Here is a 17052-nt window from a genome sequence, read left to right on the forward strand (position 1 = left end):
CTCCAGACTCATGATCCAAAATACCAAAAACCAGTACTTTAACAGCTCCTATTGTCTTCCTTTGCTCTCCATGCTGGCATCATTTATTATACATGCAAACATTTTGTTACTAGCTCCTCTCGTGTTGTTAAGAACTTCCTTTTGTCCTTCTAGTTTGTCCCTGAAGTCCCATCCTACTGGTACAGGGCAGACAAGGACAGATCTTCAGCTATTCAAATAGAAACTGTCTCTATTGGTTGTGAAAATGTGAAAATCTGTTTTTCATATGCAATTGGAACAGATATTTTAGAAATGTCCTAAAATGGAAGGGATTTTTTTTTTAAAGGCAGATTTTAGTTTTGATAATAAAGAAGTAGGATCCTACTTGCTTAGGAAGCGGGACTTGGGGGGCTAAGTCTCTGCAGCTCTGCAGCTTGTTTCCAGGCTGCCAGCTGGCTTCAGTATCTGGGTGAAGTGGCAACAAGCAGTGCAGGATTCCAGTATGAATTTTGCAAAGTTTCACACTATGTGGAAAATTCTGATTGGGGGGGGGAGGGAAAAAAAGGTATTTTGTTTACTTATGAAAACTTCCAGCCATATAGTTCTATCTTTTTGCTTACTTAGGAGCTGCTAATGAAGACAGAAGTATATTACCTAATGAAACAAACCAAGCTAATTTGAGATTTTGCAGGAGACAGATGCACGAAATATTTAATCGTGTCATAAGTTTCGTTATATTTGATGTTAATATCTCCAGATTATTGAAGCTTTCAGGATGTGAGCAATAATCTTGGATAATTTAAATCCTAACTCAGGAGGAAAAAAAATACGTGCACCCCCAATACTATTTTTCTCTCATATTTATTGGAAAAAGAGAATCCAAGTGGGATTTTTGGAAGTCTTAGTACTGAATAATATTATTTTAAAGAAGTTGATGTCCTTCTTGTTAAAAGGAAGCAAAAAGGTTGAATTTCATAAGCATTATTTGTATATATAATAAAAGAATGCCATCTGTCTTCAGCACTTGACCAGCTTTAGATAAATTGCTGTTGGCAGATTTATTTGGTGTTTTTGCATTCCCTTGTTCTTTTTCAGTTTCTAATTGTTTTGAATAATCCATTTAGCTCTAATTTCAATTGGCCTCTGCCAAAAGGTTATCTATCAATCAGTGTAAGATGGTCTCCTTGGCAACAAGAGATCTGATTTTTAAGATACAAGTTATTTCATCTCATCTCTTTTTTTGATGACTAAAATTTAGATAGCAATCTACTCTCCTATTTGTCTCTTTTTTTTTATTTTCCTTTAATTCATTCAGCTGAAGATCTATTTCTGGGTATTGCTTGAGAACCTGAGCCTGTAGCTACTGAATGAGAAGTTTGATTTAATATCTCCTTTTTTCACTCTTCTTTCTTATCTTGGCCATATGCCTTGTTTTATATTTTAAGCACAGAGTCTGACATCCAGTAAAATAGCCTTAGCTTTTGTTGAAGTTCTGTCTGTTTTTTCTTTTTTTTCCAGATTTTCTTTTACAGTTCTCTTCCTAGTATGAAAACAGGAGACAGCATCATGTTCATTGTGAAAATTCTCAGCTTCTACTTTTCTGGTTTAGAGGCTGGGTCTTTTCCTATTTAGAGCATGTCATAAAGCTAAATCAACTTTTAAAAAGCAAGGCTTTTGTATATAAGCCTGTAAAATCAAGTGGGTATTTCTAGTTTACAAGGTGTATCCTGTTGGATCAGCTTTCTTGGGGGAAGATGAACAAGGCTTCTGAACCTCAGATTTGTTTGAGACCTGGATCATGCTTCTTCCTAACTCAGCTTCTGAGTACAGTCAGGCATGCTGTTTTGTGACACTGTCACTTGAAATTTGGAGTTTATCATAAAACTAATTTATGCAAATTACATTTCCCAATTTCTATTTGCCATATGCAAATAGTAAAATTAATCAGATACTTATTTCAATAATTGTACCTTGGAAAATTCTACTTCAGCTTAAGACCCTGCGTATTTGTAGTCTTAAAGCAACCAGACAAAAATTTGTAAGGAGTGGAAAAGTAATGGTGGTGTTTTAAAAATCAGTAGTATTTCTCCTCATCCTTTCTCTCCCATTGCCTGGAATATGGCAGAAAATACTACACATCCATAATACAAGAATGCTGCAGGATTGAAGGGACAAGTAGTAATGATTGTATGAATCAAAAGGCTGGTAGGATGAGGGACTGAAAAGGCAAGGACTGTCTACTTAAAACAGAGATGAAGGCTAAAAGGAGTATAGAATAATTAATGATTTTCGGTAGAAACGTTTCAGCTTTCCCTATCATTGTATTCAGGATATTCCATGAAAACCATTCAATGGTAAACTGGGTGTTAAATTTAGATGTGGGCCTTTTTGTTCAATGAGACTGTGGCATTATTACTACAGCAAGGTGTTAAAGAATTTACCAGGATTCAAGGGGACTGGATTGTATCTCACTAAACTTATTGTTTAGTAAAACGTGGTTAAGGTAAGATATCATCCTTCTGGCTACCATTCTCTCATCTCCCATGGTTATAGTAAGACCTTTATGGGAGGAGCTTTTATTATCATACATTTCATACATATTCCTGGACTTTTTTCTGAAGCAATTTGTGCTGCCTGGTTCAAGGAACGAGATGCTGAACTAGATAAAGGACATGAATTATACTGTGTTGGATTTACCTTTTTATGCTCTCTAATCTTTAGTTTAGTGCAATAAAAGCTGTTGTACCCTGCAAAGTCGACTTGAAAAATTTAAAGACTACTTGATCTCTAAGCATTCAGCATTCTTTAACTTTTTTTTTTTTTAAACATATTAAGGCAGTTTGTCAAGCATGGATTCTTAACTATAATAGCACTAGAGAAGGCTTTATAAAGTTCTTTAGTTTGAATGTGCTTTATGACCTTTCTTTACTTGGTCTAATTTTGAGTGGATTCTTAAATTCCCATTAACAGTTGTTCCTTCTAACTTCTGTTAAGGATAACTGAAGAGGGGGAGAATAACCTTTAAGTGAATGGAGCTGCTTTTTATGCAACTGAATGGCTTAAAAAGCAATCTTAGGGAAGCGAGAGGACAACTGAATAACTGAATGACAACATGATAAAGATACAAGCTCTATGAAGCATTGATTTTTATCAGTTTTGTTTCCTTTGAGGCATTTAACAACAAGCAAACAAAAAAAAAAACCCAAAAAAACCACAACCAACGAACCATAAAAAAAAAAAAAAAAACAAAATCCAAAACCAACCAACCACCAAAGACCCCACAAACAAACAAAGCACCTGAGGAAAAACTACACATCTTTTGCTTGTTGTAGATATTGTGCTATGTAATATTTTTATGACCCTGGAGATGCAACAGTAACCAGACCTGTTGTTTGATTTGACCTGTATTAGATTGCAAAACTTCTGGTTAGTTCTAATGCATCAGCCATTGTTCATGTTGAACTGCACATTTAAAACGTTTGTCAACAGCACAGAGGGCATATACTTTTTCTGTGATATTTTTTGCTGTGTTTGTGTGTACAAAGATAGCAAAATGAGATTTAAGTAATTGTCAACAACAAGTGCTGAGATGAGCCAATGCTGAAAATGTTAAATTTCTATGATTGTGCTACTTTTAGTATTGTGTGTTTTAGTACTTCAATTATTTTTAAGAATCTTTAAATACAAAAGCCACTTGTGAGACCAGGCTTTAACCTATAGAAGATATTTTAAGTTAAGGTATCGCTTCTATATATGACAAAATAGCAGACATATTGACTTGTCTTCTCTATTTTTCCTCTGCTGCTTCAATGCTTATTGTGGGATACCACTGTAAATTAGAGTATTGCTTTTCCTCCAAACAGAACAGCACTTTTCTGATGTCGTTCTTAGTGAAGAATACCTCAATCTTGGTGTCGAGCAGGTGTGCAGTCTTATATCCAGTGACAAGCTCACAATTGCCTCAGAAGAGAAGGTAAGACCACCTCTGTCCCAGTATTCTTTTTATTCTTTGGGGTGAGAGAGTGAATTGCTCTTACTGCACTTGTGCACTTGTTTGGATGCGTTGTTTCCTCAGTGAAGTTAGGCACGTATTGTCCTCATGGTTAAAGGATTTTTCCCAAAACTGTTGACGATTTTTCCCAAGTGTTGTCAGTCTGATGTTGAAAATTATTCTCAACTCTTAAAAATCCTAAAACAGTATTAAATCACATAACCATTTGTTGTTTGAAAAAATGGAAACAAAATTAAATGGAAAACGCTTCTTATGTTTTAGCAGAACAAACAGGAGACATGCTGTGAGTCACATACACAGCAGTTTGGTTTACCAAGGGATAAATAACTCAAAAATAGTAGTTTGAAGAGGAAGTGTATGCCAGCTACTAACTTAAACATCAGCAGTCTCACAAAAGTATTAAAGCTCTGTATGTGTATGTGGGCTGTCTACCCTGACTGAAGAAATGTGGGTTGCAAAGGAGATGGCTGGGTAGCTTGGTGTAACCACACTTGACTTTAAATATATGTGTTGGTTCACCCTTAGCTAGATCTCCTTCTGTTAAAGCCATTTTTGAAACACTCTGATCTTCACTGAGCCCAGTGCATCTCTTTGAACCTCTGATGGTTTACAAGTTGTAAAAGTATTCATTTTTTAATCCAGTTGTGATCAATTTAAAATATGTTTGTTTTCTTTTTTTCAAGGAGCATATAGTTGTACTAACAGCTCTGTTCAGAAGAGGCTAAATTGTATTCAAAAGCATGTTTGAATACTGATTTGTATGGCTAGGTAGTGTTTTGTGTTAAAAACTTTTGAAACTTTGAATCTAAGAACTATCTGCTTAAACCACAACTAGCAAAGTCATGTTGCTGTTCCCAAAATACCCTGAAGGTCCAGTTTTATCACTTTGATTTTGATACATGTGATGCTGCTTCTGTGGATTATAATTAAGGTTTTAATGTTCTAGTGCATGACGAGCTGCTGTGCAATAGAGGAGAAACTAGGCTTGAGTTCTCTTCCCATAAGACTCAGTGATGACAAGTCATTTGAATGATGATGTGGCAGGTCAATTTTCCAAGAAAGGAAGAAAAGTATGAGGATTATAATATCCCTGCTGCTGTGTTGTTTGTTTACCTAGTTTTATTGGATTTTCGGTATCAGTGAAATTATTGTGTGCATTTTGTCGATGTAGTGCAGGTATTCTTGAAACGCCAGTAGAGGGGTGACATAAAAAGAGACTGGCTATTGCATCTTCAGAATTTTGTAGTGGGTAAATATAGAAATAATGGGAGCTGTAACTACTGTCGTCTTTTTTCACATCAGGAATTTTAGTATAAGCAAAAAATGGTTTTTGGAGGCATACTGCTATTTTCATACTACTGAATTTGTAAGTCAAAGGGACTCGCATTTGTTTGTTTCCTGGAAGGTATTTGAAGCAGTGATAGCGTGGGTTAACCATGACAAAGATGTCAGGCAGGAGCTAATGGCACGCCTGATGGAGCATGTTCGGCTGCCTTTGCTTTCCCGCGAATATTTAGTTCAGGTAAGCAAAAAAGGAATACTAATTCTTCTGCATGTGAACATTCCAGTTTCTTTTCTTAATGACAGATGGATAATTCTAAATTTAAACAGTGTAATGTAGTGTGTCGCTGAAAGTAGAAATAACCAGCCAGCCACCATTACACATGCACATGCACGCACGCACACACAGAGTCAAAGGAAGGATTGCCACATAGATATCCTGTATAAGTAATTTATCTGTTTGGCTGGCTACTTGTCATGCTACAATAGTAATTTGAATGATTTAATTAGCTGAGATCAAGTTAGGTTTCATTTTTAATATGATATTTAATACAACACTTTGTAAGTGAATTTTAAATTTCAGAATTGAATCTATTGTCTAAGTTAGTTAGGACTTGCTAATAAAGGAAACAGTTCTTTAGCTGGTTCAGATATAATACATTTTTTCAATTTTTATAAGATCATTTGAATATTCAGGTGTCAGATCAAATATTTAAGATTGACAATACCAGTTCGTTATTAGCATGGGTTAGTAGGTATAGTAGCAGTCTGGTAGATGTTTATTTTAAAAATTCTGGGTTTTAGCTATTAATTTCTTCCACTTCATGTGGGTTGTTTTGGGGTTTTTTTGGTTTGTGTTTTTGGTTTTTTTTTTGTTTGCTTTTGTGGGTTTTCGTGTTTTCTTTTGCTGTTGTGGTTTTTTATTGTTGTGAGGTTGTCTACTAGTTTGTTACATTCTTTTCCCCACTCACACCTTAGTGTGTTCTGTGCTCTGTATTTGAAAAGTCAATAAATGTGCTTGATTGTGAGGAAATAATTTGCCTTGCCTAACTGTTTCTTCTACTCACTAATGAAAGGAACAAACTTTTTTTGCAGTGACTGCATATTGCCATCACATAAATTCATGTCTAACTAGTTAAACTACAATCTAAAAAAATCAGAGTAATCTGCATTTGTGTGATATAACACAGACTTTATTGCATTTCAGATTATTTGTGTTTCACTTCCTTAACATGCTCAGACCTTGTTAAACTTCTATTAATAAACAGAGAGTTGAAGAAGAAATATTGGTTAAGAACAGCAGTGCTTGTAAAGATTACCTCATTGAAGCGATGAAGTATCACTTGCTGCCAACTGAGCAACGAGCATTGATGAAAAGCACTCGAACGAAACTGAGAACACCTGCTAGCCTTCCAAAAGTAAGACTGTTATTTTTCCAATGTACTTATTTCTTCAAACTCTTTTTTAACTGATTTCATGAGGAGATAACTGTCACTTGGGGTATTCCTGTAAAACTGTTTATCACAAAAATGTAACAAGTGACTAGCTTTATACTCCATACTACTTGTGATGTAGATGTTTTAGTCTCCCATCTTCAGCATTTGAGAAATATAAGAAATATACAATTGTAGGCCTGGTGTTACAGCGGAAGTAAGCCTGTTTCTTTGAAACAACAAAATCCTAACAAAGACTGATGCGTCTGAGTGAGGGCATTTATTCATTTTTAGCTAAATGTAGTCTTTTGTTCATTTTAGAAGAAGAAAATGGAACAAACATCTGTTATTATCTTATTCCCTATGAAATAAAGAAGTTTATCCTCATAGTACTATTATGGCAACTGCAGTAATGGAATAAGAGGTTCCATTCAGCAGATTTAGTACATTTCTCTCAAAGGGAATGTTCCATTGAACACCATAGATGTTGAGTTCTCATACTTGAGGTCAGAGTAGGATGTTAAGAATCAGCAGGATCCACCCTATTCATGGAAGCTCTATCTGGACTCTAATTGCTTCCTGGTTTTCTAGTTCAGGTATTTCCTCTGGACACAATGATTACAAATTGCATGTGTTTTTTAAAAAAAAATATTTTTGCCTGGTTTGCAAGATTCAGATTTCTTATTTAGGAGAAGCATCCTTTAATTATTTCTTGTACAGAAGCTTGTTTTATTTTTTAACACTTTTTTGATCTCTCAGGTTCTCTCATATATGCAAATAATTTTAAAAAGATTGTCTCCCTTTTAGTTGATGATGGTAGTTGGAGGACAGGCACCAAAGGCAATTCGCAGTGTTGAATGCTATGATTTTAAAGAAGAACGCTGGCATCAGGTGGCTGAATTGCCTTCCAGAAGATGTAGAGCAGGTAAATGATACCTCATTTTTTGTTGCGGTTGGTAATGCTTCAGAATTAGGTGTCTGTATGAAGTATCGTATGTTCTTTCAAACAGTACTTAAAATATTTATCTGGAAAGTGCTAAGCCTTGACTTCAGTGATCATCCTTAAAATTCTAATTACTTGCTGATCTGGAACAATACAAGTTTGATAACTTGATCTTAAGTTGTGCTTCAGTTTGTAATCTCTAGAAAAAAATGCTTTATTACCTCCCATAGATGCAGAGGATAAATAAATTTAAGTATTATTGCATTATAACAATGAGTAATTTTACTGTTAAAATACCCTATTATTATTAAATGGGATGAAAAATGTGAAGAAGTGACAAATCAATACCAAAAATGTGAAAATGTGATCTTAAAGCAACCGAGATACCTCAGCAAGAAGAAATGCAGCAAGCACGGTATTCAGAAGTGTGAGCTATTAGTAACAAAAAGCGTCAGAATTTCTAGTGCTTAATCTGAATGAAGCATGGCTCTAGGATACTGTCAAAAGCCTGGTAGTATAGTGCTGTAAATTGTGTATCTGCATCCTTAGGACAGAATGGAATAAAATTAATTGACAAAGAGACTAAACCTCCCTGTTTCCCTGCTCTAGGAATGGTGTACATGGGAGGCATGGTTTATGCTGTTGGTGGTTTCAATGGTTCTTTGAGAGTTCGCACAGTAGATTCCTATGATCCAGTGAAGGACCAGTGGACAAGCGTTGCCAATATGCAAGACAGGAGAAGCACACTGGGAGCAGCTGTATTAAATGGCCTTCTTTATGCTGTGGGAGGATTTGATGGGAGTACAGGTATTTTTGCCTTTATACACTGCTGATTAGCTTCGACTAATCTTGACATAATCGTATCCAATTTGATTATCTCTTTCCTGGTAGCTGTGATGGCACCAAGCATGAGGGCAGCCTGGTGTGGAATCTGCTTTAGTGGTCATGTCTTTCTACCTGAACAGTGGACTGTTCACTCCTGTCAAAGAGTTTAGGCTCAGTGACTAGTGAAACTTTGACAAGTTCCCTTTCAGTATTCTTTTTGTAGTCAGAGTCCTTAACTTGTGGGAGATGTGAGCAGAAAAATTACCTTTTATCCTGTTTTCATATGAAATATCCCTCTGTGTTTTCACGTAGTACTGTAAATAGGATTACAAACAGCTTTCTCTGGCTTGTGCGAAGGCTTTGGACATACACTATTCTTTCTGTTCACAGATACATCAAGCCATTTAAGCAGAGAAGATCCTCTTCCTTAATAACTATTATTGAAGCTTATGTAGGAGACCACATTGTGACTTAATTAAAAAGAAAGAAAAAAATCCAGGGAGTAATTTTTCGGAGTTGCACGAAAGCTTTTATTAATTTGCCCACTTTCAGACACCGAGAATGGGTTGACTGAAATTTGCTACCTAGAGGACATCAGTTGTGCCTTTTGCACAGTAATTAGCAGTCCTTAAAATTAAATAATTTGAATTTTCAGATATCAAGAATTTTCCAGAAGGTAGACAGTATGTTGCACCTAGATTTATAGAGAAAATAATGTTATATTGTCTTCATAGGTTTATCATCAGTCGAAGTTTACAACTTGAAGACTAATGAATGGTTTCATGTAGCTCCAATGAACACAAGAAGAAGTAGTGTTGGTGTAGGTGTTGTTGGAGGTAAGTTGACAAATGATATTAAAAAGAATGGGGGAGGCAATGCAATTTTTTTTTTTCTCGCTTTTGAAAACATACTTCAGATTTGTATTTTTGCTCAACCTTGTAATTCAAATGGTACAAACAATAGGTAATAATTCTACTTGGTTTTGACCAGCTTTTCGTATAGTTGTTTTAATTTTTTTTCAGAGCTTCACTTGTGCCTGAGGCCAACTGAGGAAAAGCTTGCTAAGCATGCGTGTTCTAGGTTACCCATGCCAGCAAAGCCAGAGAAGCTATGACCTTATGAATTGGTTTTTAGTGCTGTAGCACTGCAGTGTTGTAAACTTTGTTATCTGTGGCTGACTGTGCTGGTTGCATGCTGGGGATGATCTCAAGGACAGTGCCAGGAAAAGTGTTGACTTGTGAGTCAGCTTGGTGGTGAACAGCCTGGATGTTGCTTGCACAATGCAGACCTGGGCTGGCTCGTGGGCCTTGAAACACAGTGTGTTTTCACTTCTGTTTCTGGTCTGAAAATGCAGACTGTAAAAGTAACTTTCCTCTGAACTTTCTAAGAGGCCTATTTTTGAGCTCCCAATGTTGGACATACTTGACTTAGCTTGCTTTCGAACAATTTTTAATTAAAACCAGGGTAAAGTACCATTGTATTTCAGCTAGGCAATTTAAAATCTTTTGACTGACGTTGTTCTTGTTAGACACTGTCTGCCTTTACATCTTAAACTTGAGAAGAACTATAGTGTATTATGTTAAACTAATTACACAATAGAAACTCAGTAACTGATTGACAACAGGTACTGGTAAATACCTGAGAGAGAACAATGTACCTTCAGAGAATGATGACTTCTCTTCAACCTGTGTACCAGGATAGTCTATGTGCATTAGAAATTGGTAGGTGTCTCTTGGTTGCCCTTTCTAGGCAAACTGTATGCTGTTGGTGGCTACGATGGGGCGTCACGTCAGTGCCTTAGTTCGGTAGAATGCTATGACGCCAATACAAATGAGTGGACCTACGTTGCAGAAATGAGCACTAGACGGAGTGGAGCAGGTGAGTGGTGAAGAAACAACTATCCTTGTAAAACTGAAGTTAATTTGTGGTTTTAAAATGTACCTAAAAACATCAAAGGTAAGCTGAAGTCTGCATCTGATGGAATCTGTTAGTCTCAGATGGCTGATAAAATGCAGGTTATAAATACAAAACTATCCAATATCCAATTCAGTCTGTTAATAGTGAATCTCTTTCCTTGCTTTTTCATACTTTTCATATTCCTCCTTTTCCCATAACTGTTTATGTTTTTAACATACAGACTAATATGCATGGATTGTGACAATTTAATATCATTTAAATACTGAAGTATCAAAATCTAGATGGCCAGGGTGAAAACATGTCATTTCTTCAAAGATGTCTTTTTGCCAGTGTAGGGCTGATTTTTCTGATGGCATTTTCAGGTTGACTTTACACGTGAACTATGACTAGATTTCCACCTCTTTGGAGGACTTGTTCCACATTCTGATTCACTGCAGGAAGTTTTGTCCTTGTTCATTCTTAAGTTTGTATTACTGGTTTCATCCTATTACTTCCACTTATGTACCCTTTGTTTCATCTTCAGTAATTCTTCTCATCACCTGGTGTTTACATCCTTTGGATATGTATAGGCTACTACATGTTATCTTTTCTTATTGTTTAGCCAAGGTATATCCATTTCTTTCTTTATAAAATTAAAAATATCCTTTTTTTTAAATTTATTTATTTTTCCTTCTTGAGATTCTGAGTATGTATATTTCTCTTTAAAGACATCAAAAGTGCCTGTGGTATTTGCTTTTGTTTAATGAAATGATGCTTCCACAGCTCCAAATTGACTTGAGCATTTTCATTATCTATTTATATTATGGACTCAAATCTCATTTGCTGTTTACTGTCCTCTATTTGTCTTTTGGTATTTCAGGTTTTCTCAACTCGCAGAAGTTGTTTTATTTCTCTAGATCTGTTCCCATGGACTTTTTCAAGTCAAATTACATGATATTATATCTCTACGTTTATTTTTTTAGTTGTTAAAGTAACTTTTTTGTCAATGGTGCTTTTTAGCAACATCCTTCAAATACCTAGTGGTGATTGCATTAATGTGCTTCATAATTGGAAGAGTTGTTGCTACAAATAAAACTGGATGGACTTCTAGTGTGCTCAGTAGATGATTAATAGTTATCCCAACTTCACATCTTGCCTTCCATTATTCTTTATTAACTCTGAACAGTTTTTAATCCGTGTAATGATGTCTAAATTAAGTCCAAATTATTTCAAAAGAAATATATAAAAGTACTGAAATAATTACTATAAGTAAGATATTTATTTTGGGATACTTCCATTATAACCTCACAAAATCAGAAGTTGATACGTCTCATTGCTAAATGCAGTGCTTTGATTGTATTTCTAAACTAAATCTGTGATGTTAATAAAGAAACATTATGCTCTGTACCTTGAGAAAACATCATTGTCTTGTGAAACTTCTAGTTAGTCTTTGCATCTTGGAAGTAAATTCTGGATTAAAAACTGGCCAGAGTTGCCTACTCTGGTCTAATATCAACAAGTTTTGAGGATAACTTTTATATAAAATGGGCAGTTACAAGTATCATTCTAAGGACAAAAGTGTTGGTTGTGACAAAGTTTCATTTTGCAATCTGCCTGCACAGCCATTTTACCTCAGCTTTTTTTTTTTTTTTAATATTCTGGTTTTGCAAATTATCGTTGTGCTCGTAGCCTGTTTAAACTCTATATATTTTCAGATTTTTTTAAAATATTGAATTACTTCTGCAACTCTGAAATTTAGTGCCTTAGATACACTAACTACTGGGATCTTTCTGCCCCTCTCCTCCCTCTCCTTGTCCCAGAGTTCAGGACCGTGTTTGTTTACTCAACTCTGCTGCCTTTTACCTTTCCCTCTGATGAAAAAAAGATTGGAGAGGAAAAGTAAATATTGCCAGTTACTTCAGATTTATATAATTGAGTTAAATAATCAACATCCTTCTGTGCCATTCTGTTAAATACATGGAAAATTACATTTGTGCATGGAGAAGGAATGGGTGGTAATGTGAAAATCCTGACTATTGATTGAGTTTGGCTGTAGTGGCCAAATATCCCAAACCACCAGAATTGTTTCAACTGGTGATCAGTCCTGGTGGTGTTATGGGTGCTAACTAAAGAGAATTTTGTTCCTGTGTTAAACCTTTGATCTCTGGTCATCGTAAGGAACATAAGCCCATCTCTTCTGTTCCCACTGCTTCAGCTTCATTGAAAAACTTCAGAGGTTAACCTTCAGTTATTCTTCTTTAGTACAAATCTCAGTTGATCAATACGGGGACAGATCTGTTTCCAGCAGCATACTGGGATGAGGAACTTCAGTTCCAGATAGAGGCCATTTGGGAGGGATGAGAGATATAAGACAGGGTCCTGAAAAATGGGCAGGAAAGAAAAATTAACAAAGAAAGGAGAACTCAGAAGACGACAACAAGAGGATACAGACGGAAGGAACAAGAAATAAGGTAGGACATGGAAACTGGGTGTGGGATTGAGGGAAAATGAAGCGCCAAAAAGGAATGGAGGACATGATTAAAAATGAGGAGCTATCAAAGAAAAAATGGCTCTGTGGCAGAGAGAAAACTCTACACACTGAATAGAAAGGTTGGTAACTATACAGAAAGCCTGGGTGGGGAGGCTTTATATCACAGCACATATTTAAACTAAAAATCTTAGCTCTTCTTCTAGCTCTGTGATGTTTAATGCTACAAAAGATGAATGTTGTATTATCCTGTCTGATAATGTGATCAGAGCGGGAGAAAGAAAAGCTGTCACACTATACTGTGACATGATAGCTAGAAATAATAGTAGTAAAAGGAATTAAATTAACTGGGAAGGATATGGGGAAATGTTAGTAGTGAATATCACCGATAAAGCATTAGATAGCATGATTTATAAAGCAGTGTCCTATTAAGAAGCTATTTTTCAGTCTTGCAGTACCAATGAACTCTTCCATGTTTCTTCCCCTTTTTCCTTCAATTATTAAAACATGTCTTTTTAAAAAGAAAATTTAGTTATTTCAGCAGGAGTCATTTCTCTCCCCATATAGGAATGGCTCTTACATACAATATCAGTGATATGTTTTCAAAGATATTTCAGGTGGCTATTAAGGTCTTGGAGTTCTTTTTTATTTAACCCAATATTTCTTTTTCTCTGAAGGACTTAACTAGTCTTTTGCATTCAAGCTCTGCCCTTTCCATGGAACCCTTTAAGAGCTATGGTTGCAAATCTGTATCTCAGCTTTGAGGTTCATAATCTTAAATATGGCATATATTAGATTTCCCAATGTACTTCCATAGTTGTGTTTTTTTGATTGTCTTTATGGTCCATCACTCACAAATTTTAATGCAAAAAACCACCCCTGCATTTCTGAACATCTATTATGTTTCGGTTCTAATAGTGCTTTATAAAGTTGAGGAATAAATAAACAGACCTTCCTTCCTGCTTACCCTATTACCATCTTTCTAATATGTGCAGCCCAAATAGCAAGTAGATACAGACTAGCTTTATTTCTTCCTTCATCCCAAGCTTACAGATTGATAACATCTTATTGTGAAGGAGACCCTTTAATATCCTTTTGGATATTTTGGTAGCTGAAGCTTGGTTCAAGGAAGCTTGATGTTCTCCAAATCTTGGAGGAGGAATGTGCTCACTCTGTTTACTTTTGTTTCATAAATGTTTACCAGGTATTCCAACACTTAAGTGGAAACATCCCTGTTGTATAATGTCTATCCATTCAGCTTTTATCTTCTGTACCACACAGTTTTTACTTTCTAAGAATTCACTTACGCTTTATCATCTTGTCAGATTTCTGTTATGCTGGCTGAGCACACTGTCTCATTTACTGTCACTCCTAATTAGTCCTAGATTTCAACAATCTTCATTTTCCTGCACATCATTTTTTGTCCAAAATTTTCTAAATCTTCTGTTGCAGAACAGCTTTGTTCTTTGTGTGCTGCAATATGGTTGATGGGCAAACAAGATATTTTATCAGTGCCTTGCTGTAGTTACCGTCTTTTTGCTTTAATGCATCCTGACTCAAATGTTTTCTGAAATAGTTCTTAACACTGTCTGGATGAAGGATTTATGTTAGTGGACATAATATTTACTGTTTCTCCTTTGTATCAGTCAAACCATTCTCTGGTTAATTTTGGGTATTTTCATATGTTTGCAGGTGTTGGCGTGTTAAACAATTTATTGTATGCAGTAGGTGGTCACGATGGTCCTTTGGTAAGAAAAAGTGTTGAAGTGTTTGATCCTGTGGCCAGTACGTGGAAGCAGGTTGCAGACATGAACATGTGCAGAAGGAATGCAGGTATACACTACAATTACTTTGACATAGTGGTAAGATCATTTAGTGTAAATGGCATGTTTCTGCATTTCTGCTGCTTCCATGATGTCACAGAATAGAAAACATGATTTATGGGGTGAGAAAGCCAATTGCTAATCTTCATATTGGTTTCCCGTCTCTTTTTAGGCGTTTGTGCTGTAAATGGTCTCTTGTATGTCGTTGGAGGAGATGATGGTTCCTGTAATTTATCAACGGTGGAATATTATAATCCAACAACTGATAAATGGACCGTTGTGTCATCTTGTATGAGTACAGGAAGGAGCTATGCAGGTAATGTATGTAGATATTTTTTAACAGTTTTTACAGTACAACAGCTACAAAATTTGACAAATCATCCACACAAAGTCCTGTCTAAGGTAAAACCTAAGATACTGGAACAGATCTGAAGAATCTGATGGCATGTTTTGAATTACGACTTAAAACAATTATTCACTACAAGGAAAAAAATGGTATTAAACTGTACTGAAAAGGGATTTAACATGTAAGTGGTGAGTCAGAAAGATGATTCTGGCAGGATCAGACCTTTTTTTTAACAAGGGATTTGTGTCTCAATCTACAGAGATCCGTTTCTGAAGTTACTTTGGGACTTGATATTTAGAAAACGAGCTGTCTCAGGTATCTTTTCCTTCAATAATTGGAGTTTCTCAAAGGAGTTATTAAGTGAATGTTAAGGACGTGCTTAACTTACAATAAACTTCAGTAATGGCAAATTTTTCCAAGTCACAGAAACTTTCAGAACTTTGCACTGACTCAGACAACTTTCAGAGAGAAGTTAGGGAAAATATGGACACTGATGTTGGTACAATTTTTTGATGTTATGCTAGTTGCAAGGTATTATACTAATACTTGATTTTAATATTCTTGAATTTCTTTGAAATACTACCTAAAGATTTATGCCTTTTTTTTTTCCTCACTCTAGGTGTTACAGTTATTGACAAACCATTATGATCAATAAAGGGATTTTCAACTTGATCATGCACTAGAAGCAGTCTTCAACAAGTGTACTTGAAGTGACTGAGTCTCTAAGCACTTCTCTACTTGTAGCTGCACCTTGAGTCACAGTGGAAGATGTGACTGTCTACAATTACAGATGACAGATGATGAAGATTACTCTAGGCAGAAGCAATGTGTAGGATTATCCTGCAGTTGAGCAGAAGCTGATTGAATTTTTGAAGTCTAGTGGACCATTTCTTTTTTATAGCAAAGTCTTAAAAAAAAAAAAAAAGCACCACTTTCATAAGGACCGACTTAGGTCAGTCATGACTGAGAAATGGATTGTCAGTGAAGAATGGTGTGTATTCTGGTGAAAGTAAATTTTTGTCTTATTTTTTCCAGAGACTAATAAATATATTTAAAGAAATGAACTGTCAGTCTTCATAGTAGGTATTGAATCCCACCTCAGTAATTCAAGCTGGCATGGGGTAAATTTGTTTCCTTTTATAAAACTTTTGTTACATAAATATAATATGTGCATATGTTTGTGTGAGCATAAGTTGCTTTCTATTGAAATTCTTCAAAACCTCATTTTACTATTTATAATTTGGCACAGTACTTTGAATATGCCAGTACTATGTTGTAAAACAGAGTTGTATTTTTTGATATGTAATAATGCTTAACACTACTAATTCCCACTGAAGGAGATCAGAGATGGTATAACAGGTCTTGAACAGGTGTAATTTCGAGATCTTTTTAATAAAAATGTTGTCTGCACTTACGTTTTTTTTTTCCTGTTAAATTTGGGTCACATTTAGATGTTACTGCTTTCTTACCTTTTTATCCAAAAGGTGATTTGGCATGAAAATAACTGAAAATTTATAATGAATGTACAAAATTGTGTTGAACTTGCATGGTACTAAGGCCTATTTATGCGTGTAACCTTAGCTTCTGTCAGCTAATATCTGACTATACTGTACATGGCCATGCTTACAGAGCAGCTCATTTTTATTCATTCTTGGATGGCCTCCTTTTAACATTACCAAAGTTATTGTCATATTTGAGACATTTTCTTCAAATAAAAGTTTGTATATTGTTTCCTAATGGCAACAAGTCGCTTAAAACTTGTGTTTCTCAATACAAGTCTCAAACCAAATAATCTTCTTGACATTGTTGAAGTTGGTTTTGTGGGTTTTTTGTTTGCTTGTTTTGTTTTTTATTATTTTTATTTTTAATTGTTAAAAACTGAGGGGCCGGAGGAGACAGGGGATGCTGTTCTCTAAATCTGAATGCAAGGAAATGGGAAAAAAATGTTGAGGTTTAGGAACTGGTCATGTAAATATCACTGTTTTGCTCCAGGTTTGTTTCTGAAAGGTTTGGTTTTCAGTTAAGG

At 35.5% G+C, this 17052-nt stretch overlaps 1 protein-coding gene across 2 annotated transcripts in view; it reads left to right on the plus strand.

The window, feature by feature from the left end:
- KLHL2 (kelch like family member 2) overlaps positions 1-15780 on the plus strand; it is a gene marked incomplete at its 5' end in the record, with an annotated part of 55989 nt that extends 40209 nt beyond the window's left edge. For both annotated transcript variants that reach the window (XM_080344113.1, XM_080344114.1), the window contains 10 exons: positions 3843-3952; positions 5397-5513; positions 6541-6690; positions 7513-7630; positions 8258-8455; positions 9208-9309; positions 10223-10351; positions 14550-14690; positions 14853-14996; positions 15646-15780. In XM_080344113.1, the coding sequence (XP_080200239.1) occupies positions 3843-3952; positions 5397-5513; positions 6541-6690; positions 7513-7630; positions 8258-8455; positions 9208-9309; positions 10223-10351; positions 14550-14690; positions 14853-14996; positions 15646-15674 (1238 nt within the window). In that variant the 3' untranslated portion in view covers positions 15675-15780. The remainder of the gene's footprint in view (positions 1-3842; positions 3953-5396; positions 5514-6540; positions 6691-7512; positions 7631-8257; positions 8456-9207; positions 9310-10222; positions 10352-14549; positions 14691-14852; positions 14997-15645) is intronic.
- Positions 15781-17052: the final 1272 nt, after the last annotated feature.

The sequence above is a fragment of the Nesoenas mayeri genome, assembly GCF_963082525.1.
Source record: "Nesoenas mayeri genome assembly, chromosome: 4".
NCBI lineage: Eukaryota > Metazoa > Chordata > Aves > Columbiformes > Columbidae > Nesoenas > Nesoenas mayeri.